The 25737-nt window shown below is 55.8% G+C and overlaps 1 protein-coding gene across 1 annotated transcript in view; it reads left to right on the top strand.

The window, feature by feature from the left end:
• HCN4 (hyperpolarization activated cyclic nucleotide gated potassium channel 4) overlaps positions 1–25128 on the top strand; it is a 49485-nt gene extending 24357 nt beyond the window's left edge. The window contains exons 2-8 of the mRNA XM_050797727.1: positions 1432–1855; positions 12799–12960; positions 15323–15541; positions 19574–19720; positions 19823–20063; positions 20766–20930; positions 21072–25128. Coding sequence (XP_050653684.1) covers positions 1432–1855; positions 12799–12960; positions 15323–15541; positions 19574–19720; positions 19823–20063; positions 20766–20930; positions 21072–22540 — 2827 coding nt within the window. The 3' untranslated portion in view covers positions 22541–25128. The remainder of the gene's footprint in view (positions 1–1431; positions 1856–12798; positions 12961–15322; positions 15542–19573; positions 19721–19822; positions 20064–20765; positions 20931–21071) is intronic.
• The last annotated feature ends 609 nt before the right edge of the window (positions 25129–25737 follow it).

Raw genomic sequence — 25737 nt, 5'->3', positions numbered from 1 at the left:
CGTCCTACCCTCTCCTTGACTCACAGCCCCATTTTGAGTCTGGCAAACAAACGAACAATTTGCTCTGAAGTAATTTCTTTGCAACCTGGAACTCTGCAGGCAGGGGCACTTTGGTTTACAGTGAGACCCTCTGAAGACTCCAGGAAAGCTTATCGCTTTCTTTCCCACTTCCTTCCTCCCGGCTTCCCTGCAGTAAAGAATCAAAGATGGTAGGAAAGTTATTTCTCCTGGGAGAAGACATGCTTATTTCTGCGTGACTTAATACCTTTATCTGTTATTGTGTAAACGTCTAAATTAATAGCAGAGGGAGACAGCTCTGCAGTGCAAGTTTTTGGTCTTGGGGCCAGCCCTGGTATGGCTGGTACTTGGGCAGGGTCCCTGGGAACAATTGGCCATGCCTTCTGGATTGGGGTCTTGGCCACCTGTGTTGTTTCACACTCCAGAAGGCCCCCTGCTTGATGAGTTGGGAGAAACCCAGCGCAGACCTGTGAGTTGGCATTGTGCCTCCTCCTCATGCTGCTCAACTTCTCTGAGGCTTTGCCCTGAGGCTCCCTCTACGAACGACTTGAAGGTGCCTGAGGCCTTAGGAGAAATGATTCTGGAGGCCCTGGGCTGGTCTCTTTCTATCACATTGAGTGGTACCTCACTAGTGCCTGAAATCCCCCCATTAATTCTTGTTTTGAAGCTATCTCTCCCCCTCCACACCCCCACGTTAGGATGCAAACCTCTGAGGGAAGGAGATGGTCAGACATTTTCTGATTATAGGGGAGTGGACTAGAGGGAGATGCCAGAGAACCAGTGTGGGAGAGGGCCAGATCAGAATGATAGGATTCATTACACAGTGAGGAAACTGAGGCCCAGAGTAGGGAGGCCCTATTGGATGTCACACAACATGTTGATGACAAAGCTGGGGCTAGAGCCTGGGCCTCCTGCCTCCCAGGCGCCTGAGTTGTGTCTGCACCTCCCCTGCTCTTTGGTCATGGTCTGTGGAATGTCTCCCTGACAGCCCGTCTCAAGCCACAGCTGACCCTCAGGGAGGATGGGGCAGCCTCGCCTGAGCCTGGGGTGGTGTGGGGTGAGCTGCTCCTTTTGCTGAAACAGCCTCTTGCTTCTCTCTGAGTGTCACTGATTTGCATTTCAGCCTGACTCTCACTATGGGGTGGGGATGGGAGGAGGAAGCTTGTTGTTGGGGGTTGTGGGAACTCACAGAAGGGCAGCACGGAGGGTATCCTTAGTGAATGAAGAGCCTCTTGCTGTGTCATTCCCTGTGCCAGTCTTCACATCTTGCCCTGGTACCCATGTGCCTATCTTCCTGTCTCGGAACCTGCCAAGACTTCTCTCTCCCAGATGCTGTCCCTCAGATCTTCCTCCCTTAGTCTGTAACTTGTCCTCTCTATCCTCCTGGCAACTGACCCCTGTGTCTCTGGGCAGATTTTACTGGGACCTGACCATGCTGCTGCTGATGGTGGGAAACCTGATCATCATTCCTGTGGGCATCACCTTCTTCAAGGATGAGAACACCACACCCTGGATTGTCTTCAATGTGGTGTCAGACACATTCTTCCTCATCGACTTGGTCCTCAACTTCCGCACAGGGATCGTGGTGGAGGACAACACAGAGATCATCCTGGACCCACAGCGGATTAAAATGAAGTACCTGAAAAGCTGGTTCATGGTAGATTTCATTTCCTCCATCCCTGTGGACTACATCTTCCTCATTGTGGAGACACGCATCGACTCGGAGGTCTACAAGACTGCCCGGGCCCTGCGCATCGTCCGCTTCACGAAGATCCTCAGCCTCTTACGCTTGTTACGCCTCTCCCGCCTCATTCGGTATATTCACCAGTGGGAAGAGGTGAGTGGTCAGTGCAAACCTCTTGGGGGAAAGGCCACTCCCCACAGAGGGAGTGAGGAACTGGCAGGGAACCTCAGATAATTGAACATGGGCTGTCAGATTGTGGCAGGCACACCTGCTCTAAGAGGACAAATACTAGTAATTTCTTGACTTCTTATGTGCTGGATACTTTACATGCAGTATCTCAGTGAAGTCTGTAACAGCTATAGAGGGAACCATATAGGTACATGTATATACTCATTTTTCACATGAAGAAACAGAGAGACAGAAAGATTAAGTGACTTATACAAGGTTGCATGATTAGTAACTTGTGAACCTGGAATGTGAACTTAAGCCGATCACCTCCAGAGCCCACATTATTAACCACTGCGTTATGTTGTAGGGTTTGTAAATCCATAAGCTTGTTGGGGACAGGCAGGGAAAAGGGATGGGGTGAAAAGGGCCAGTTGGGGAACAGTAGACAGTGTGGTGGATGAGAAGAACTAGAGAACATCTCCGTCTATATTGGATGGCCTCTATGCAGCTCCAGCTAAATTTTGTTCAAGTGGGAATGGGCCCAGGGTTGCTAGTTCTACAGCATTATGAGAAACGGAAATCTGGATTTTTGTACAAATTTTGTTGGCAACTATCTTAGTTTGGGTTCTTCCTGAGCAGACCCTGAGACAAAGATTTGCATGAAAGTGATGTTTTTGGGATGCATTCCCAGGAAAATCTGGTAAGGGGGTGGGGGAGAGGGACAGGGAAAGGCAGAAAGCCAAGCAGTAGTTGGACATTGGAGGGTGTTCTGTGGAGGGCTGTTTGCCTCAGCCCTGTGGGATCCGAGGATAGTGTGCGCCACACCTTGGAGCTGTCCCAGTCAGGGCAAGGGAGTTGGAATGTTTATATCCCCTTACCTGTCAGTCACTGGTTCAAGGCACTGCTAGCCCTCAGCACTTGCAGCCAAAGCAGTTTCCAGCAGCCCGGGCAGGCCTCTGACAAAAGGTGCGGCCACTGGCTGTAGAGAGTGAAATCACGCAGGCAGGCTAGAGTCTTGTGTTCAGATACTGTAAAGGGATCCTAGGGGCTGTGAACACTGGCTACAGGAGGAAAATAAAACATTGAAAAAGAACTGGGCGGGCCAACTCCGTTCTGAACAAACTTCACTTATCCATGGGCTGAAGCAGTCGTCTGCAGCAGAGGAGCTAAGGGCTTTGCTGGGAGGAAGAGCAGCTGACCTTGCCAAGTGCTTCGGTCTGTGTCTGCCACCCACCCAGGTTACATGACTTGGCAGCAGTGGCAGGCAGGCCGGCCTGGAGGGCCCACTCTCTGTGAGATAGCCCACCTTGGGGCTGGGCAGTCTGTGGGTGGAACAAGCTTCCATGGAGGGCCATTTCCCGCTCCATCCCTGTGCCGTGTGGCTGACTTCCCAGCCTCCAGGACCCCTGCTTGCCTGGGCAGAAGTTCCCATGCTCAGGACATGAAGCCCCCCACCCTCACCCCCAACAGCAGCCTGGGCCTCGGCTGGCAGCCCCTGTGGCTGATGGTAGAGGCACGAGCAGATTCAGGTCAGAGGCGTCATGAACACGTGTGCCATGGGAGAAGTGTGTGTACCAGTTTGGCAGCATCGCTCCATGGCAGAAATTCTCTTTGGCTTGGCAAATTTGCATTACTGATGCTGACAGATAGGAGCCGTGACTCTCCCAACGTCATGCAGTTAGACCTCTGGTAGAACTGGGGCAGAATCCAGCTAGCTCTCTTGGCCCCCAGCACATAGTGTGGGCTGTCCCACCCCGGTGTAGTGGAATGGCACATTTAAGACCCAAGTTAAAATCTGGCTCCACGCTGCCTAGCATGTAGCTTTGGGTCCACTTTGCCTCTCTGTGCCTCAGTCTCTTTATCTGCAAAATGGGTGTAAGTTGTACCTGATGTTTATAAAGCCTTAGCATGAAGCCTGCTGCAGAAGAACTGTTTAATATGTGTCCCTCCTGGCCAGGCGTGGTGGCTCACGCCTATAATCCTAGCACTTTTGGAGGCCAAGATGGGTAGATTGCTTGAGGCCAGGAGTTCAAAACCAACCTGGCCGACATGGTGAAACTGTGTCTCTACTAAAAATACAAAAAAATTAGCTGGGTGTGGTGGTGGGCGCCTGTATATTTATGATATATATACACACACACACACACACATATACACACACACCTCCCTCCCCACCAAGTTGTCTTAGTAACATTTCTTTGGTTCCTCACACCTAGCTGGCAAGAGAAACAGGGCAAGATTTATGATCCTCATATGTCAAGTGAGGAAACTGAAGATCCGAAAGGCCAGCCGCCCCAGTGGTAGGGCTTTTGGCCTAGGCCTCCTGTCTCCCAGTTCCATGCACTTCCCGCTTTCTCAGATGGAAAGAGAATGACTTTGATTCTATGATTGTTTCCTTTCATGGCTGGGGTGCCTCCATGGGGGACTGGACTTCATTCAGTCCTGCAAGTGCTTGCCGGGCACCCACCTGTGCTGTCCTGGGTGGGGGCTGGGATCAAAGGACTAGGATGACCACTAGCAGAGAGTGGGAGGGCAGCGGCAGGGGAGGAGATCTGTGCAACAGGTCGAGTTGGAGGTGCCTGTGGGACAGAGATGTGCAGAGATGTGGCAGATGGTCTGAGCTGAGGGCTAAGAGGGGACAGTGACTCTGGAGGGTGGCGGCTGGGTCCACGCTGAGGGACTGTGAAGGAAGGATGGAGGCGTGTTTCCCCTTATGCCCTGACACACTTATCTCCTGGTTTCCATCCCAGGTGGAAATGTAGGACAGGTTGGCTCCCTCAGACCCTGAGAAACCCCCAACCTTCTGCATGTCTTGGACCCACAGCTAGACTGCCAGGAAAAGCAGAGACATGCCAGCTCCTTCCCTCCACTGGCATCCATTTGTGTCTCCAGGCCTCAGCCTCCCAGGGGCCAACCTTACTCCTCCGGGGCCTGGGGGCTGTGGTCTTTTGTAGGAGTTGGCAGAGATGCCAGAGGCTGGACAGGATGAGTCCTGGGTTGGAGCTAAGCTTGTCTTTCACGTCCCCACATTTTGCATCCTGGGAGGTCAGGCCCAGGGCTCCTGTCCCCACTGCCACCCTGGCCTAGCCACCCTCTTGGGCACCCAGAACTGATCAGGTGTGGTCCTGGCCTTTCTCTGGGGGAGGCAGAGGCCCCAGGACACCTTGGGTCAGGCCTCTGAACTGGACATGCCGCCCCATCTCATGTGCAGGAAGGAGATCCCAGGAGGCCAGATGGATGACTCTCAACCTTCCACACGCAAACCTTTCTCTCTCCTACCAGCTGGGGAGAAAATTGCTTTGAGCTAGTTTCTGCCGGGCACACCGCCCAGCCTAGGGCTCTCACTGGACCCCTGAGATTGGACTGGAGTTTCCCAGCTGGCCCCAGGAACCCTGTCTCCAGGACCATAGCCGGCCACTCCAGCCCAGGGGCATCTCCCACCTCCGCTTGGCCCAGAGGCAGCAGCAGAAAGACCATTTGAAGCCCTAGGTCTGTGTGAGAGCTGAGGAGAGGCGTATTTAGCACAGAAAACCCTGGCCTAATCTCCTTTTTCAAGTCCGTCTATGAATCTCTTTCCTCCTTTGGGCCTCAGTTTCCCCACTTGTCAGGTACATGCTGATGTTCTCTGAAGCCGTGGCTCCCTGGGGCCCAGTCCCCAGCTCCTATCTGCCTTGGCAAGATTCATGTTAGCTGATCCTGAAGACCTTGTTGTAGCTCACAGGATGCGAAGGAGGATCCCTGCGGTGGGGCTGGGGAGCTTGCCTCCCACAGACTGGGGAAAGCTTGCCCCAGGCTGCCTGGTGAAGCTGCAAGAAGCTAGACCTCTGACCCCAGGCTTCAACTGCCTCCCCCAGCCGGGCCCAGAACAGGCGCCCAGGAGATCTCCTAAGTGTTGGTGGCAGTCAGGCAGTCTTGCGAGTCAGCGTGAGTGGAGTGGTCTAGGGCAGGTATGGACCGCCATCTTGGAGGACGTCAGCCTCTTGCCTCCATCCTGGGTGATCTGGGTCAGCAGACTCCCTCCTGAGCCTCTCCAGCCATGCCTCTTCCCTCCCTCCCTCCGAGGTGTGAGCTTATTCCAGGCATGGAGGCTATTGTTAGAAACCACGGTTACCCCTCTTTGGATGTTACCCTGCAAGGCCCAGCACTCCAGTGACCCATCCCAGAAGCCTCTCCTCTTCCTCAGCAACCTGAAGTGGCCAAAGAGGGGCTGGAGGCAGGAGGCCAGCTGGGGCTGCTGTGTGGCCTCTGATGAGTCCCCTTGTCCTGTGGGCCTTGGTTGCCTCATCTCAGAATCAGGTGCTTGGCATCTGTGAGAAGTGATGACATGAGGAGAGGTCCTGGGGCGTGGGTACTGGCCCTGTCTCCTGCACCCAGGAAGGGACCTGGCATGACCCTCAGTGCAGCTGCCTTCAGGCTGTACCCGGGATGCATATGCAGCAGCCTGTTCTGCCAGGCCTGGGGTTGTTGTCTTCAATGCAGACACTTGTTCTTGAGACACAGGTGGAAATTGTTCTTCCATGAGGAGAAAGCGAATCCAGAGGAGGGGATTCAATCAGGCCCCAGGAAGAGGCCTTGGTGGAAACAGAGCAGCCTGACCTCTCATTTCTGGTCTCCCCTCGGAACTGAGAAATCAGCTCTTTGTTTGGAGGGCTGGGAAAGAGAGGGAAGGAAAGGAACCAACATGTCCTGAGTGCCTACCATGTGCCAGTGGTGGCTATGATCTCACCTGACCCCTGTGATAGCCCTGAGAGCTGGCAATTACTGACCCATTCCACAGATGAGGAAACTGAGGCTCGGGGTGGAAAAGGCAGTTTCCACCCAAGGTGAAAGATGTGTGGCTCTGTCCTTGCACTGCAGGTGAGAAACTGCGGAAAGTGTGAGAGCAGGGCTTCCCCAAGTTCCATGTGTGGCAGAGTGAGCTGCCTGGACCACCTGACTGGCAAGGCTTGCAGTGGCCTGGAAATGAAGGTGCTCAACCCCTGCAGTCAGAACCAACATCGTAAGAGGGAGTTCTAATGAAATATAGAGAGCAAGGCAAATATTTGCCTGGTGCAACTGACTCTCAGGTGGCCTGTGGCCCCAGCCAACAGTGGGGACACACCAGTGTTTAGCAGCCTCTCCCAGCAACGTCCAGCCTTGTTCTCAGCAACCACGTCCTGGGTGCTGGAGAGTGGTACAGGTGAGGTGAGTGTCCTCAAATCTAGGCTACCCCCTAACCTGAATGGATTTGCCCCCACCAGCTCTTCCCAGGCGGCTCAGACTGTGCATTGTTGGTGCTTCAGCTTTGTGGTGTCTAAAAGCCATCTGAAACAAGCCCCTCCAGCCCTCTCACCTGCACCCACCGCCCCAGTGCCCACACTGCTCCTCACCGCAGTCCCAGGCTTCACCACCACCATGCTCTCAGTAGGACGTGGAAGTCTGTGTCCCCTGCAGGAGAAGGCACCTTGGTTATTCCCACAGGGACAAGGGCAGGTTCCCTGTGGGCTGCATCTGCCCACAGCGGGTACCTTTTTGTTCTTCCACCGTCTACACTAGCAGGAGCCCTGCTGACCACCATCATTCTCGTCACTGTCACCATCGCCTTCACCTTCATCGCGAAGCCCTTCTCAGTTCCTGAAACCTTACCACATGCTCTGTGCCATGTTCATTGCTGAGATCACAATAAAGGCAAAATTAGACAAGGACCTGATCTTAGAAGAAAAGGAGTAATGAAAAGAAAAAGGTAATACAGAAGGAAAGGAAGTCATTGAAGGAAAATGTGCCACCCTCGATGCTCTGTCTTTAAGGCCCAGCATGATCTGTCCAAAGGAGCAGTTACTGTGGCCTGTGACAGTCTGGGACTCTTTCTAGCCATGCCTGGAGACTTCCCTGAGCTCCCATATGGTACCCACTCATTCATTTAGATGTACCCACATTTATTCAGGCAATCAGCAGACATGTTTGATGCCTGTTTGTGCTAAGCATGGAGGAACACAGAAGTGAGAAATAGAGAAGAGCCCTGCCTCACACAGCAGCATGCAAGTCAGTGACTGTCATTTCACATGGTGAGAACTCCGGGAAGAAGAAAATCTATCAGGGCGAAGAGTCACGGTGAGAAAGGGAAGGGAGGGCCCTTGGCTGTGTCACACACAGAGATCCAGTGTCCTTCCTTTCCATGGAAGTGGCTTTTGAGCCAAGACAGGATGACAAGAAGGAGCTGGAGGCAGCACGCAGGCAGATGGAAGAGCAAGCCCAGTACTGAGGGCCTGGGGCAAGCGTGAACTGGCCTGGGGCGTTCAAGGACACCTCTGTGGCCAGAGATGGCCTTGGGCAGAGTCGGGGAGGCTGGTAGTTGGGAGCCAGGATGCTGAGGGCCACAGTCGGCAGTTGGAGTGTATTCACGGGTGCAGTGGGAAGTCATTGAAAGGTTTATGGTAAGAGGGTGACATGTTCTGATTTATGTCTCCAAGAGGTCTTTCTAGCTGCTTGGTGGAGAATGGCTTGGAGGGGTGGGGAGCCTCATCAAGAGATGGGGGCCGTCATCTTGGGGGTGTTTAGATTGGGGTCATATTGGGATTGGAGGGAAGTAAATGGCTTTGAGATGTCCACTTTGGCAGTAGAGCCAAAACCACCTGGATTGCTGGTGGATGGGATGTGGGGAGGGGTGAGAGACTCACTCACAGCTGGCTGGTGGGTTTCTGTTGCTCAGCCTCACGAACAGCGGCACCAGTTGTGAGATGGAAACAGGTTTTGGATGTGTCATGTGGAGATAGACCGAGACAGCTGGACATATGAGCCAATTTGTGTTACTCTTAGAGTCCACCTGTGTGTCTCAGGCATGACAGAAGCAAGGAACTGGGGTATCCCAGGGCTTGAAAGAGGAGCACAGGGAAGGTTGCCTCCGGCAGAGGAGGAGCATTGCCGACCTCCACAGCCCCTTGTGATGGGGGCAACACAGTTGCATCCTGGGGAGCCCTTTAGCCAGGGAGACCCTACTCAGGGTGCTTCCAGAGATGCCCTAGACTTTGATACCCTCCGCAACTAAAGAGACTTTCAGCAGAATTCCTGCTGCCCTGACAAGCCAGGGGTGGGAGGAGAACGGCATGCTTGTGGCTGTGGGCTCTGCTACCAGCTGTGCTGTCCAGCCCCACAGCAACATCTGGGCTGCTCAGAGCCTGAACCAGCCTCTCTACTGACCTCCCCATTGTGCCCTGCTTGCCTTGCTCTGTTGCTGGGTTTCTATATACATGTTCCCAAGTCCTTTTCCTGGGTGTGGCTTCCTTTTCCAGCCAGACTGTGAGCTCTGGGCAAGCAAGGGCAAGACTTTCCTCCCTGCCCCATAGGGAGAGGGCTTTCTTGGGCACTGACACAGGCTGATTTCCAGGGGACATGGTATAGACATTTGGGTCTCCCTGAGGGTACTGCCAGGAAAGAAGGGAAGAAAGGCCCACACTCCGGAGGGCTCCTCTTCTCACAGTGAGGAGTCTGGGGGCTCTTTGCAGCTCTTTTTTGACCACACTTGAGTACCCAGCCTTCCTGGCACAGACACCTCTAAGCTTGCTGCCAGGGCCTGTGCAGGGCCCTTCCCAGGCTGTGTCCTGAGGGGACCATCCTGCCTCTATGCCCACCCCTTGACCCACTTACAAGTGACTGTTCACAGGAGTGGCATGGATGTGGCTTGGCTGTGGGCCAGGGTCCCCTGCTGGGGGGCACAGTCAGGGAAGAGAAGGGAGGTGGGCTGTGCTCTGGAGTGGTTTTCTAAGAGCTCTCATTTCAAGCCTGACCCTCCAGGGCGTTATGATGGTGCCTTCTGTCAAGGTAGGAGAACAGAATATATTTTCCTTTGTTGGCTTGACTTACGACTTTATCCAAATCTGTGGCTTGTGGAACTTGATTTGCACCCTGTCCTGGACTCTCCAACCCTGGGGCAGGCCTGCCTCATTACCCCAGCTCAGCACTAGGCCATGTGCCTCGGGGAGGCTGCCGTTCTGCCCCCATGGGCCCCCGTCTCTGCCTGCAGCACCCTTGGCCTCCTGCACAGCTTTCCTGTCTGTGGCAGAGGGCTGGGTTCTGAAGGCTGGTGTCTCAGTCAGCTCAGGCTGTGACAACATAAACACCAGAGGCTGGGGGACTGAAATAACAAACACTGCTTCCCACAGCTCTGGAGGCTGGAAGTCTGGGTTGAGAGTGCCAGCACGGGGGCTTCTGGTGAGGCCTTTTTTTTTTTGACTTGTAGACGGCTGCCTTCTCCCTGTGCCCTCACAGGACAAAGAGAGGTCATCTCTGGTCTCTTTATAAGGGCACTCATCCCACTCATGAGGGTGCTAACTTCATGACCTGATGACCTTCCGAAGACCTCAGCTCCAAATGCCATCACATCGAGGGCTAGGAATTCAACATAGGAATGTGGGAGGGACACAAAAGTGCAGCCCATAGCAACTGGGAAGTGAAGGAGCTTAATAATAATGACCCCACCCTTGCATCTGTGATGGGTGTGCAGAGAGCACTTTGTTAGCTAGTTTAATTCACAAGCAGCCTTGCAAAGCAGGGGGCAGATGTCTAGCTTGTTTGCGGGGGAGGCTGAGTTGTGGTGGTGGGGAGGCAGGTGTGGAGGATGGCCGGCTCTGAGACTGTGAATGGTGCTGTGCCACTCGCCCTCCCCAAAACCCTGGTGTCTTAGCTCAGACACCAGGGAGTTGGGTGAGCTGGGGAGCTAGTGGCATCCTGGACAACCAAGACTTAGAAAGGTTAAGATTTGCCCAAGGTCATAGACATGTCACATTCACCTAAGTGTTAAGGAGGCAAAAGTGGGATCTTCCCCCCAGCTGGTGCTGGGGGCTCTGGTGCTCAGGGACCTGCAGGGGAGAGCCTCATGGTCTTAGGATACAGGTGCCTGAGCACGACCAGCTGCAGAGAATGGACCAGAGACACTAGCTTCATAATCAGATCTGGTCTGCGTCACAGACCCAGGCTCCAGCCCAGCCACAGACCGGCCTGCTCTCTAGGGCCCACCATTCCTTCCAGGCCATGCTAGATGCTGAACAGTGTCAGCTTAGCCAGGAGCTCAAACGCTGACAGCCCCAGAGCTGGTCAGTGCCCCAGTGCTGCTGGGCTGCAGAGCACACAGCACCGTCTACACTATCACACTGTTTGCAGGGCCTGGGGAGGCGAGAAGCTGGGAAGTCTCGCATGGCCTCGGACCCAGCTTGCTGTGTGAATCTGGGCACGTCATTCAGCCACTTTGGGTTTGAGTTGGAACTACTGAGAGTTACCCTTTCCTCACTAGGTCAATCTAACAATCTAATATGGTGGCTGCAGGCCTCAGAATCGGGCAGACCTGGCTACATGTGGCCTTTTCACTGCCACTGTGATCTCCGGCAAGTTCCTTTACTTCTCTGAGCCTTGGTATAAAACAGATGAACAATATCTTCAGCAAAGGATTTTTGTGAGTTTGAATAGAGGGTGGCTGTGGAATTTCATGTCCATGGTCAGGTGTGGCACTGTTGTCCCCTCTGTCACCAGGGCCATGGGGAAATGGTGGGGCAAGCTTAAGCTACCAGATCCCGGAAGCTTTCGCTGTCCACTTCATCCTGGAAACACTCCCAGCTTTGCAGCTGGAACCTTCAGGGTCATGCCCTTGATGGGGGCCACAGGTGGGGGTGACTGCAGGTAATGAGCTGTGGACAAAAAGTATTCATCTTTGGTCACTAGCATCAGAACATCCTGCCACTAGCTACAGGGCCGTAGCTGGAAGACCAGTAGACAGGGGCCGACATATCTAGGCTCTGTCTCTTTGGGCCTAGTTTCCACATCTGAAATGGGCTTAAACTAGGTCTCTGTGACATTTGACCCAACCCCCCTCCAAGAGGGGTGTCTTTGCCTGGGAATAGTATGGAGGGATGAGAATGGGGGCTGGGTGGCTAGACCCACTCCAAAGTCTCCCAGGCCACAGAAGCAAGGCCAGAGCTTCCAGAGACTTTCCTCTAGACTTGCCTCCACCTCTCCATCCCCCACTGCCCTGTCACCAAGGGGACCCCAGCATGGTAGCTTTGGGAGGGGGGGGCAGGATATGCCCACCTTGGCCCTGTCCAGCTACACTGCAGCCGCCCACTCGGAGCTGCAGGAGTGGAGAGGGGCTGGTGGCAGTGGGCTGGGGTCAAGGGTGCTGTAAAGGAGAGCATTACCCCAAATACATATTAGCCAATCAGGAAGATTAATTATTAATAACAACTTATCAATTAATAATGGTTTGTAATTTATTGAACACTCCTCTACCCATTACTAAGCACTTTATATGTATAATTTAGTTCTTTTGACAACCCACTCAGATAAGAATTTTTATCACCATTTTCCAGATGAGAAAACATGATCAGAGAGGTTCAAGGTTACACAGCTAGGAACTGGGTAGGACCTGGGCTTGGGATCAAGGTCTGCCTGAACTTGGGGCCTGTGAGCCTGCGCCGCTTCCTCTGCACTTCCGTGGCTGCCCTGTGTGGGTCTTGAGAATTTAGTGATAGGTTTAGGGAAACACACGCCTGCCATGTCTGTAGACCTTCGTTCCCTGAGGAGCCTCAGGCTGGCAGGCTTTTCTCCCTGGCGTCCTCACACCCCAGGCAAGCTGAGAAAGCGGCTTCTCTGCCCACTTCTGGGCTGCATGGGGCTCCAGGTGTCCTTCCACATGTCCCGATGTCTAGACTTTTCAGGAGGAGCCCCCATCTGTACAGATGCCAGGAGATGTCCCTCTGGGACCCTGCAGCCTGCAGTCTTCCTCTTCCGAGGCCTGGACCGATGCCTTCCCACCCCACCCCCAGCCTGGACTTGCACCGAGCGAGCGCCCTGCAGAGTCCATGCAGAGCAGTGCCCACCACCTGCTCCGGGGCAGAGAAAGGGGCCGCTGGTCCTCCTGGCTGCTCACCTATCCCAGGCAATTTCTCCTCCTCTGCTGGCAGATCTTCCACATGACCTACGACCTGGCCAGTGCCGTGGTGCGCATCGTGAACCTCATCGGCATGATGCTCCTGCTCTGCCACTGGGATGGCTGCCTGCAGTTCCTGGTACCCATGCTGCAGGACTTTCCTGATGACTGCTGGGTGTCCATCAACAACATGGTGGTGAGTGCACCCAGGCCGGTTCTCTCTCTAAGCCATAGGCTCTCCAGAGGTAGGGAGGCGAGATGTGGACTTCCAGCGTGTAGGACCCTGAGTGCCGCCCAGAGCTGAGGGGCATGTAGCTCTACCCAGTACAGGCCCAATGGCTTGCTTCCAGTCCAGGAATCCATTCACAGCTCTGGGTTGGGAGCTGGTACCTCCACCTTCTCACAGCCTCCATTGCAACTGCGAGCCTCAGTATTTCATCTTAGTTTTTACCAGGGACACTAAGACCTGGGCGGCCTCGAGTTGTATCAGGTGTGGCAATGCTGGGCTGGCAGCTCCTGGCCTCCTGCCTCTGCCCCTTAGAAGCCAAGTCCTTAAAAGCTGAGCCTGAGGCTGGGTGCAGTGGCTCATACCAGTAACCCCAGTGCTTTAGGAAGCCGAGGCAGGAGGATCGCTTCAGCCCAGGAATTGTAAACCAGCCCGAGCAACATAGGGAGACCCCTGACTACAAAAAATAAATAAAATTTATTTTTAAAAGATTAGCCGGGTGTGGTGGCAAGCACATGTGTCCAGGCTATACAGGAGGATCCCTTGAGCTCACTTGCACTTCAGCCTGGGTAACAGAGCAAGATCTTGTCTCAAAATGAATAAATTAATAAAAATAAAAAAACAAAAAGCTGAGCCCAAGAAAACAGACGCCTTCGAGGGTACTGTTTGCAGCCCATGCAGACTCCCAGGTCATGCGTGGTCACTTTCTACTCCAACAGCAGAGCTGGGCTGCCCCCACCCCCAACATATCCTGGTCCGAGGTGGGGTCCCGATGGGGAGGACAGGCAGGATGGAGGCTGACCCCACCCTATCCTTCCAACCTTGCGAGTGGATCAGTGTGGGTGGGAGAAGTTGAACTTGGGGCCTTGGAAGCCATAGGGCAGAGTCTTCAGTCCCCTTGTGGATAAGGTGGGCTCCAGGCAGGACAGAAGACACCCTGGATCTATGAGCCCTTCTGGTCTCTGGTGAACCCCTTCCTCTCCCAGGCTCCCTCCCAGTCAGTTTGGTTTGGTCTGAAGGCAAATTCCCAGGGCCCCAGGGGAGGAAAAATCGGCTTTGAAAGAGGTGAAAGAGACCCTGAGGCATCTTTCAGCATCAAACAGGCCTTTACAAAACAGCCTTTTGATGAGCTAAGTGTAAATGAATCGGCCATATGGATTGAATTCCCTGTTTCCCAGAGGCTCAGCAGTAAAGGCCGGAAACCCTGACTGGAGGCCACTGGGGGCCTGCCCCTGTTCCCCAAGGCTGGGAACCCAGGCCCCTTCCACTCCTGGGGATCAGCCCTGCTGGTCCCCACTCCAGTCTAGACTGAGCCACCAGACCCAAGGAGCCAGCTCAGCTCTGTTCGGGGCGGTCTGGCTGATCTTGAATATGGCTCGAGGCTCACGGCTCCCACGCCTTCCCATGGGGGCTGCGCCTCCAGCAGGTGCTCTGCGGGCCTGGGTAGGTTTCTACACTGTGGCTCATGCCTCTGCCCTGTGAGCAGAAGGACACCAGGGAGGTGGCCGATGCTGGCATTCATCTGGTTCAGCTGGCCCTCATCTGGGGCAGTGTCCTCTCTCTGTGAGGGTGGCAGGCCCACACATGCACTAAATTCAAGAGATGGCCCTTCCGATCCCAATGTTCCCACGCTGAGCCTTCCTTGAGACACCGACTGGCTTTGTAGACAAAAATAGCCAAGAGCTTCCCTCCTCCTGTCCCCACGCCTTGTGTGTTCCGGAGAATCTGCCTTGGGGGTAGTGGGAGGAAAACTGGTGGCCGCAGCCCTGGCAGAGGCGGGCAGGGTTCATGCAGGAGGCCAGTTAGCTCACAGCTTTAACTTTTGCTCACCCAAAATGAGGGCAGTGTTTTTCGGCTCAGTCTGCCAGAGCTTGTACCCCCAGGGGAAGCATATCTGGTTTTATAATTGAGGTCAGTGGGGAAATGGGCTTCACTTGGCAGCTGTTTAGGGGGTAGGGGGTGGAGCTGTTTTAGCCAGGGAAGGACAGCAGGGTGGCTCAGCCCGGGGCCTTTGCCACCCAGCCAGGAGGCTCCAAGCTGCCCCATGGGGGCTGGGCCATGCTGGCTCCCGTACCTTTACTGGCGCTTCCAGGTCTGATCCCTGCCTCCATGGCAAGAGGAAGGCGCAAGAGGGGACTCGCTGGCAGCACAGGCTGCCTCTGTGGGCCTCCTGCCCCTCACCCAAGGCTTTCGGCCAACAGCAAGGTTGGGGAGCCCTGGGCCCAGCCACTGAGAAAGTTAGGTTGAGGTGAGGAGGTGGCAGGGACTTTTCTTGCTAGTGAGAAGGGCCTTCCCTCTCATCCATTGCCCCCACCCATCCGTCTGTCCACAGAACAACTCCTGGGGGAAGCAGTACTCCTACGCGCTCTTCAAGGCCATGAGCCACATGCTGTGCATCGGCTACGGACGGCAGGCGCCCGTGGGCATGTCCGACGTCTGGCTCACCATGCTCAGCATGATCGTGGGCGCCACCTGCTACGCCATGTTCATTGGCCACGCCACTGCCCTCATCCAGTCCCTGGACTCCTCCCGGCGCCAGTACCAGGAAAAGGTAGGTCCACCCAGGGAGGACCTGCACGTTGGTCCCTCCCAAGAGGGAGCACAGGCCACCAGCCAGTGGGGCCCCAGCAGGAACCGCCCTGTTCCCACCCCCTGGGATCGGGACTCCCAGTGTGAGGGAAGAGCAGGAGGAGGGGGACACCTCTGAGATGTGAAGAGTTTCAGCTCCCTGGCCTGGCACCTCCACATGTCTTTTTATCTGTGCCCACCTTCCCCATCTCCGGTGTCACTGGGGCCTGTGGCTCCTGGCTGAGGCCTTGTGCCCTCCGTGCTGCTCCGGTAGGCATTTGACAGTCACCACGCCCTTCCTGGCCACTCAGTCGTTCTGCAGGACCACACTCTCGAGGTGTTCCTCCTGCCCCTCTGGCCACTCCCCCGTCCCCCTTTGCTGGCTTCTCTTCCCAGTCACTGCCACTGGAGTCCCCAGCGGCTCAGGCCTCGCCCCTGACCCTCCCTGTGTCTGGGGCCCCGGTGCTACGGTTTCACCACCCAGGCCCGCAGGCTCTGCGCCCATCCTCGCGCAGTGGGGCCTGTACAGCATCAGCAGCCCCAGCTCATCTCTCAGCTCCAGGTGGTTTATTTCATTCCTCTCTGGACACGTCACGCCCCTCTTGTCTGTAATGAGAAGTCCGCCCTGTCCTCTCTACTCCACCCTCTGCTCTTCCCAGACCCCAGGCCAGAGACTAGGAGCCATCCCTGACCTCTCTCTGTCATCAGTGCCTACCTCAAAGTCACAGCTCCTTCTCTGCATCCCAGCCACCCTCCGCCATCACCAGCTTCATCTCTCCCTGGGGTCTCAACAGTAGCCCCCTCACCATGGAGAATGAGTCCTGTGGCTTGGAGTCAGGCCCCCTGGGTCCTGCCCCAGCTTCTCTGCTGCCGAGCTCTGTTGGAGTGTGGGCCTGCGCCTCCGCGGCGTGGGGCCTCGTTTCCTCATCTGCAGGGCGGGGGTGGTACTGGGCATCAGCCCGTGGGGGTTGCAAGTAAGCTCCCCTGTGTTTATCAGCTAGGGAAGTTCTGCCCTGGCTGCTTCCGCTGCACGCCTCACACAGCAGTTGGAGCGGCATCTAAAACGCATCAGCCGATCCTCTCCTTAAAACTCTTCAGGGACTTCACGTTGCTCTGAAGACATATATTCACTCCTAAGCATGTTTTCCCAGCCCGGCATTTGAGGGGCAAAACCAGGTCTCTGCCCTCGTGCTCAGCTCCTGCCCTGGGCCCTGCACCCTTTATTTCAGCCTGGCCAGATGTCTCTCCCCATGCCCGCTCCTGCCGTGGGGCCCAGTCACAGGCTTTCACCCTCAACTATCCTCCCCGCTCTCCACCTGACACCCTCTCCGCATCCAACCTCACCTCTTGGAGAAGCCTTCTGTGACCCGGCCAGCTCCTCACCCGTCATGTGACCCCATGGCACCCTCTCCTCCTTCACCACACTCGGCACTCCGGTGATGATGTTATTAACTATAGGCAGCCATCTGTTTAACGTCCACCTTCCCTCTCCAGGCCACGGCTCCATGAGGGGAGGACCCAGTATGTCGTTCTCCATTTTATGCCCCATGCCTGGCATATAGTAGGGTCAGCATTTGTGGATTCATTGCCTACCTGCCTGCCCCAGGCACTGTCCTTTGGTGGCATGACTGACAGGCGGTGTGGAGGTCCAGGTCCCATGATGCCAAGAAGAGAGCTCAGGAGAGCCTGCAGAGCCGGGAGGGAAGGAGAGCTCACCCTGAGGAGGCAGAGGAAGGAGAAGGTGGAAGAGAATTCTAGGCCAGGCATCAGAATGAGCACGAGCATAGGTGTGGTGGCAGAGAAATTAGCCTGGCTAGAACACAGGGCCGTGGGTTAGAAGGGAGCAGACGGGAAGGGAGGTAAAAAAGGCATCGAGCTAAAAAGATCAGGGCTTAGCCCAGGCCCAGGTGAGGGATCGTTCTGGAGCCAGCACCAGGGCCCAGCCTGTGACTGGGGTGGGGCTCAGCATGTGAGTGGGGTCAGGGCTCAGTGTGTGACCAAGGCTAGGGTTTAGTCTGGGGTCAGGATCAGGGATTAGTATAGAAAAAGTGTTTGGGGCCAGGTGTGGTGGCTCACACCTATAATCGCAGCACTTTGGGAGGCCGAGGCAGGCAGATCACCTGAGGTCAAGAGTCCATGACCAGCCTGGCCAACATGGTGAAACTTCATCTCTACTAAAAGTAAAAAAAAAAAAAAATAGCTAGGCGTGGCAGTACACACCTGTAGTCCCAGCTATTCAGGGAGGCTGAGGCAGGAGAATCGCTTGAACCCAGGAGGCAGAGGTTGCAGTGAGCCAAGATTGCGCCACTGCACTCCAGCCTGGGTGACAGAGGGAGACTCCGTCGCAAAAAAAAAAAAAAAAAAAAAAAAAAGAAAAGAAAAAGATAAAGCATCTGGGAGGCTGGGCATGATGGCTCATGCCTGTAATCCCAGCACTTTGAGAGGCTGAGGCAAGCTGATTTCTTGAGCCCAGGAGTTCAAGACCAGCCTGGGCAACATGGCAAAACCCTGTCTATACTAAAAATACAAAAATTAGCCAGGCTTGGTGGCGCGTGCCTATAGTGCCAGCTACTTAGGAGGCTGAGGTGGGAGAATCACTTGAGCCCAGGAGGTTGAGGCTGCAGTGAGCTGTGTTCACATCACTGCACTCCAGTCTAGGTGACACAGCAAGACCCTGTCTTAACAACAAAAAAACAATAAATAAAAAATAAATAAATAAAAATAAAAGAAAATGCATTAGAGTTTATTTTAGGGCCAGAGTCAAGGTGTCTGTGGCTTTTGATTTCAGACTTTTATTAAAATGTTTTTCCTTTGGCTCATATCTAAGTCTGCCCGATAAATTTCTCTTAGATGTCTTCCCTCCCCTGCATCCCCATGTCTGTCTCTCACCTGGACCACTTCAGCCTTTTAACTCCTGCCCCATGTCTAGACCCTGCCTCCCCACCCCTACCTGTTCTCTGGGGATCAGGGTAGGGATTCTCTAAAACACAGCTCCAAGTCTAACAGCTGCCTCCGCCCCTATAACCAGCCGGGAAGTCACTGTCCCCTGGGACTTCGCATCACTTGGAGCAATCAGAGGCCAGGGTGGCTGGACAAAGTTTAGGAAATGTCATTTCTCAGCCCTCATTTGCCTGTGGGTATTTCTGTGCAGCAGTTCTGTGTCCCCACCTCTTGGGAGCACGCATAGATGCAAACAGGCTGCCCCATTTCTGATTGCTGCTGGGGTTATAGGGACTCCCTCTGCTTCTCATCCGGGAGGAGTCTGTGTTGTTGCCTAATCAATACCTCCCATCCCTCATTCTGCTCTTGAGAGTCCCACTGTCCACCCACAATCTACGATGGTGGGAGCAACGTCCACTGCTCTCAGCAAGGGTGGGCAGGATCATTTCTTATTTGAGCCCCAGGGTCTGAGGCTCACAAATCTTTTGTACCCGAGCCTCTATTTGCAGGTTGCCTCAAATTAGTCTACCCTGCTTTTCCCTTGCCTGGAGTTGCTCTCAATGAAATGACCCGGGGTCTCAGCTGAGGCCGCATTTGGATTCATAGTGTAGAGCAGCCAGGCATCCTTGCTTCTGCCTCTGAGCGTTCTGAGCCGTTGCAGCCTCGCCTCCTGACTGTGCCAGTTGTCACTGCTAGAAGGAAACAGCTTCTTTCCCCACAGTCGGTGAGGCCTCCCTGTCCCCAGTGTAAACATTCCAAGGAAACGTGATGGACCTCCCTGGCGATACAGTTGGTGTCCTGTCACTGGGCTTTGGACATTCCCTGCTGCCCCCACCCACCTCCTTAGTATTAAACACAGGACCAGATGCTGGTGGGGCCGCCTCCTCCATGCCAAGCAGCTGGGAGCCCGGGCAGTTGTTGGAAGCACAGTGAGGTCATTTCAACACTGTAGAGCTCAGATCTCAAGGAACCAAGTTTAGCCAAGAATTCCCCCAGGGTGGGTGCCCGGATGTGGTGCCTGCTGAGGCGGTGGGGCTGGCTGCACGGAGATGACGCCCCCTTCTCCCGGCCTCAGTATAAGCAGGTGGAGCAGTACATGTCCTTCCACAAGCTCCCGCCCGACACCCGGCAGCGCATCCACGACTACTACGAGCACCGCTACCAGGGCAAGATGTTCGACGAGGAGAGCATTCTGGGCGAGCTGAGCGAGCCCCTGCGGGAGGTGAGCTGTGCAGCGGCCCGGCGGGGAGGGGAGCCAGGCCTTCCTGGCAGCCAGCTCCCCTCACCTCCTCCTTCCTGTGTCCCAATCCACCCTGTCCGGCAGGAGATCATCAACTTTAACTGCCGGAAGCTGGTGGCCTCCATGCCACTGTTTGCCAACGCGGACCCCAACTTCGTGACGTCCATGCTGACCAAGCTGCGTTTCGAGGTCTTCCAGCCCGGGGACTACATCATCCGGGAAGGCACCATCGGCAAGAAGATGTACTTCATCCAGCACGGCGTGGTCAGCGTGCTCACCAAGGGCAACAAGGAGACCAAGCTGGCCGACGGCTCCTACTTTGGAGGTGAGGCAGCCCCGGGCCCTGGGAGACAGGACAGCTGCTCCCAGGGGATGGGCTGGGGAGACACTAAGGGGACACAGGCAGTGAGCACCCTTCGTGGCCACAGCCTGGAGGGAAGTGTTTGTGAGCCCAGGTTAGGGGTGTCTTAGTCAGTCTGGGCCTCTTGTAACAAAAGCGCCACAGACTGGGTGGCTTGTAAACCACAGGAATGTATGTCTCATGGTTCTGGAGGCTGACCATCTGAGCTGAGGGGGCCAGCATGGTTGGGGCTAGTGAGGGCCCTCTTCTGGGCTGCACTGCTGACTTCACGCCGTGTCCTCACGTGGCAGAAGGAGGATGAGCCAGCTCCCTGGCCGCCTCCTAAAAGGGCACTCATTCCATCCACGAGGGCTCCACCCTCATGATCTAATTAGCTCCCTAGGCCCCACCTCCAAATACCATCATGCTGGAATTAGGGGTTCAACATATAAATTTGGTGGGAGGACGTTCAGTCCAGAGCAGAGGGTATGTCCCAAAGATGGGAAAGACTGTCCAGCCCCCATTTGGTGGGGAAGAGGCATCCAGTGTGGCCACAGTCTGGGGACAGGGCCTTGTGAGCCTACCAAGGTTTCTGTGCCAGGTAGTCAGGGCCAAGGTCAGGGTGGGCAGTCCCCGTGGCTTGGGCAGGCTGTGCATGCCTCACCCTGAGTCCTGATGCTCTGGCAGAGATCTGCCTGCTGACACGGGGCCGGCGCACAGCTAGCGTGAGGGCCGACACCTACTGCCGCCTCTACTCGCTGAGCGTGGACAACTTCAATGAGGTGCTGGAGGAGTACCCCATGATGCGAAGGGCCTTTGAGACTGTGGCGCTGGACCGCCTGGACCGCATCGGTGAGGGGGATGGGCCACAGGAGGGGCAGGCGGGGGGGCGGGAGGGGCAGGAGGGCAGGGCTTCTCTATGCCTAAGCTGGATCTGCACCTGATCTCCTTCCCCGCTCTGTCCTGAGTGCTTGCTCTTGTTCCGTGGCCCAGGCAAGAAGAACTCCATCCTCCTCCACAAAGTCCAGCACGACCTCAACTCGGGCGTCTTCAACTACCAGGAGAACGAGATCATCCAGCAGATTGTGCAGCATGACCGGGAGATGGCGCACTGCGCACACCGCGTCCAGGCCGCCGCCTCTGCCACCCCAACCCCCACGCCTGTCATCTGGACCCCGCTGATCCAGGCACCACTGCAGGCTGCCGCGGCCACCACTTCTGTGGCCATAGCCCTCACCCACCACCCTCGCCTGCCTGCTGCCATCTTCCGCCCTCCGCCAGGATCTGGGCTGGGCAACCTCGGCGCCGGGCAGACGCCAAGGCACCTGAAACGGCTGCAGTCCCTGATCCCTTCTGCGCTGGGCTCCGCCTCGCCCGCCAGCAGCCCATCCCAGGTAGACACGCCGTCTTCATCCTCCTTCCACATCCAACAGCTGGCTGGATTCTCTGCCCCCGCCGGACTGAGCCCACTCCTGCCCTCATCCAGCTCCTCCCCACCCCCCGGGGCCTGCGGCTCCCCCTCGGCTCCCATACCATCAGCTGGCACAGCCGCCACCACCACAGCCGGGTTTGGCCACTTCCACAAGGCACTGGGCGGCTCCCTGTCCTCCTCCGACTCTCCCCTGCTCACCCCGCTGCAGCCAGGCGCCCGCTCCCCGCAGGCTGCCCAGCCACCTCCAGCACCACCCGGGGCCCGGGGAGGCCTGGGACTCCCGGAGCACTTCTTGCCACCCCCACCCTCATCCAGATCCCCATCATCTAGCCCTGGGCAGCTGGGCCAGCCTCCCGGGGAGTTGTCCCTAGGTCTGGCTGCTGGCCCACCGAGCACGCCAGAGACACCCCCACGGCAGCCTGAGCCGCCATCCCTTGTGGCAGGGGCCTCTGGGGGGGCTTCCCCTGTAGGCTTTACTCCCCGAGGAGGTCTCAGCCCCCCCGGCCACAGCCCAGGCCCCCCAAGAACCTTCCCAAGTGCCCCACCCCGGGCCTCTGGCTCCCACGGATCCTTGCTTCTGCCACCTGCATCCAGCCCCCCACCACCCCAGGTCCCCCAGCGCCGGGGCACGCCCCCTCTCACCCCCGGCCGCCTCACCCAGGACCTCAAGCTCATCTCTGCATCTCAGCCAGCCCTGCCTCAGGACGGGGCACAGACTCTCCGCAGAGCCTCCCCGCACTCCTCAGGGGAGTCCATGGCTGCCTTCCTGCTCTTCCCCAGGGCTGGGGGTGGCAGCGGGGGCAGTGGGAGCAGCGGGGGCCTTGGTCCCCCTGGGAGGCCCTATGGTGCCATCCCCAGCCAGCACGTCACTCTGCCTCGGAAGACATCCTCAGGTTCTTTGCCACCCCCTCTGTCTTTGTTTGGGGCAAGAGCCACCTCTTCTGGGGGGCCCCCTCTGACTGCTGGACCCCAGAGGGAACCTGGGGCCAGGCCTGAGCCAGTGCGCTCCAAACTGCCGTCCAATCTATGAGCTGGGCCCTTCCCTCTTCTTTCTTCTTTTCTCTCCGTTCCTTCTTCCTTCAGGTTTAACTGTGATTAGGAGATATACCAATAACAGTAATAATTATTTAAAAAACCACACACACCAGAAAATCAAAAGACAGCAGAAAATAACCAGGTATTCTTAGAGCTATAGATTTTTGGTCACTTGCTTTTATAGACTATTTTAATACTCAGCACTAGAGGGAGGGAGGGGGAAGGAGGAGGGAGCAGGCAGGTCCCAAATGCAAAAGCCAGAGAAAGGCAGATGGGGTCTCGGGGCTGGGCAGGGGTTGGGGTGGCCAGTGTTGGGGGTTCTTAGAGCAGATGTGTCATTGTGTTCATTTAGAGAAACAGCTGCCATCAGCCCCTTAGCTGTAAGTTGGAGCTCCACTCTGTCCCCAGGAAGGGGCTGCCCCGGGGCGTGCCCTGGGGGGCCTCAGATGCCTGCGACCTTGGGAGAAAAGGGCCAGAGCCCTGAGGGCCTAGCATTTTTTTCTACTGTAAACGTAGCAAGATCTGTATATGAATATATGTATATGTATGTAAGGTGTATATGTATAGCTATGTAGCGCTCTGTAGAGCCATGTAGATAGCCACTCGTGCGCACACGTGTGTGGTCTAGTTTATTCCCATGTTGCCAGGATGCCCAGGTCACCTTACACCCAGCAACCCACCTTGGCCCGCAGGCTGTGCACTGCATGGTCTAGGGATGTTCTCTCTCCAGTCCTCAGGGAAGAGGACCCCAGGACTTCGCAGCAGGCCCCCTTTCTCGTCTCAGATCCAGTCCCAGCCTGACCTCTCACCACACGGAAGTGGAAGACTCCTTTCCTAGGGCCTCAGGCACACCCCGCCACCCCTGGAGCCATCAGTTTGCCCATCTGTACAGCGGGAGGTGAGGGGAACTTCTGTGTATTGAGTCTGCTCTGTGGCAAGCACTGCTTTCGCACTTTACACACGTTCACTCCCTCAGTTTCACAAAGACCATGGGGTGGCCACTTTCATTCTCCCCATTTAGCAGATGAAGAAACAGTTCTGGGTAATTTCTCCACCATCATGTAACTCGGAATGGCAGAGTGGGGACTGATATGAGGTTCAAATTCACGCCTGCTTGAGGCCCAAGTCTGTGTTCCTTCCATCAGAAAACTGTTGAGGGGGGCTGAGGTAGATGGTCCCCAAGCGTGGTGCAGAAGGAAGACACCAGATTTTGGCAGCAGTCAGGCCTGGGTTTGAATCCCAGCCCTGCCACTTCTTACCTGTATGATCTTGGGCAAGTTACCTGACTTTTCTGTCACCTCATTTGTAAAATGGGAATCATTATGGTACCGCCTCACAAGGACCTATGAGGACCAGATGAGAAAAATCTATATGTGAAATGCCCAGCCCAGCGCCTGGCACATACCATGGTAGGTGCTCAATAAATCACATTTCTTCTGCCCCTCATATGCCCAGCCTATTGCTCCAGCAAACTATGTGAGAGCCCAGGGAGCTTTGGCTGAGGGCTCCAAGACTTAAAATCTCAGGACTCAGGAGGTGGCTGGGCCTCCCTAAGGGCCCAAGGAAGGTGTGTGGCCAGAGGTGGGTGGGAGCCAGGCCTTGAGATGTGGGAAGACTTCAACAGGGAGAGAGGGAGGGAATGGTGGGTGGGATGGAGTATATAGCGGGGAGATTCCTGAGGTGGAGTGGTGGATTAGGGCTTTGGGAGGGAATCCGCAGGCTGAGGGGTCAGAGGGATGGCCTTGGGTGATAGGCTAAGGGCTTGACTGGGCTTGGTCCTGGCAACTAGGAGCCATAAGCAAGTTCCAGATTGCAGGAACGAGAAAGCAGCTCAGATGCCTTTGGAGGCACCATCCTCCCTCCTCCCAGATGGGATCCTGCCAGAGGCAAAGTCAGGGGTCTGCCCCTGCCTATAGGGCCAGAGCAGGTATAGCTGCAATCCCCAAATAATGAGATGGGCTGGCCCCACATTATCCATCCAGAACATTCCATGCTTCAAGCCAGAATGTTGGCAAGATCGGGTTTTGCCTTGAGCTATCCTGGGATGTGGGAAAAACCGATTTCTCCATAGATGGGCTGCAGGGAGTGGGAGGCAGTATTCCAGGAGAGAAGTGGGTGAAGGTTCCTGGGATCTTAGGTAAAGACTAGATGCCGCCTGGTACTGGTCTGTACTGTGCTGGCTCAGGAGTTCTGAGAACTGGAAGGACTTAGCCTCAACCTGAGTTCTGCACGCACCCCTTCCCCTTAAGGAAGGCAGCTCTGAGAGGCAGCAGGACTTGATCCAAACCCACAGTCTTGTCCTGGAGGTAGCAGGGGTGAAGGTGGAGGGTCCAGGGCCGTGAGGAGGCTGCTTGCCATCAGAGCCTGGCCTGACCACCCTCTTCTCTACTTACACACACATGTATTTTATAACAGCCCTGACCCAACCTGGCCACTCTGCAGAGACTGGGACAGCCAGGTGCAGGCAGGGGGCCCTCCCACACCCAGTCACCTACAAGGAATTTTCAAATCTTCCACTTTTAAAACAGAAACCGGTAAATGCGCCGTATTGTATATTTTATTTAAATAAAAAAAATTCCAGCAGATGCTGCCTTCTTCTAGGGGCCAGGGATGGGGGTGGGGGTGAGGTCATTGGGGAATCCTGGAGTCCTGGGAACTGGGGTGTGGAAGGCAGGGGACATGGCCCAGAGGGCACATGTGGGCCCTTGTGTATGTGCAAACCTATCCCTGCAAGAGCATGGAGCTGTGTTCTGTGCATAGAGGTGTGCACGGGGGATGTGCAAGGCCTGGCTATGGACACAGGTGTGCAGGCGATTATGGACTGGTGAGAATCATTAAGGAGGAGGGTGAGAGTGAGTGGGCATGTGTCCTTTGCTAGTGGAGGGGAGAAACGCAGGAGTTGGGGAGGTGTGAGACCCTTGCCACTCCCTACTGCCGGGGCTGGCTGAGGAGGAGGAGGGTGGTGAATGTGCACCTGGGCTCCATCCAGCTAGATGCTGAAGAGGGGAATGCCAGCTTAGTGTGATCAGGTAAGCTCTCAGAAGTGGGAGGATGGCTGGAGACAGGTGACTGGGCAAGGGGGAGGGCATCAGAGGGGTGACCGAGGGGTGGGGGCACAGCGCTGGGCTTCTCTGTGGGTTGGTGGGGGCTTGAGGGCAGAAGCAGCATCTGGGGCCTCTGGAAGGAGGCAGG

This window comes from Macaca thibetana, chromosome 7 (genome assembly GCF_024542745.1).
Source record: "Macaca thibetana thibetana isolate TM-01 chromosome 7, ASM2454274v1, whole genome shotgun sequence".
Classification (NCBI taxonomy): domain Eukaryota; kingdom Metazoa; phylum Chordata; class Mammalia; order Primates; family Cercopithecidae; genus Macaca; species Macaca thibetana.
Note: the sequence above shows the minus strand (reverse complement) of the source record. Positions and strands in the feature narration are given on the sequence as shown.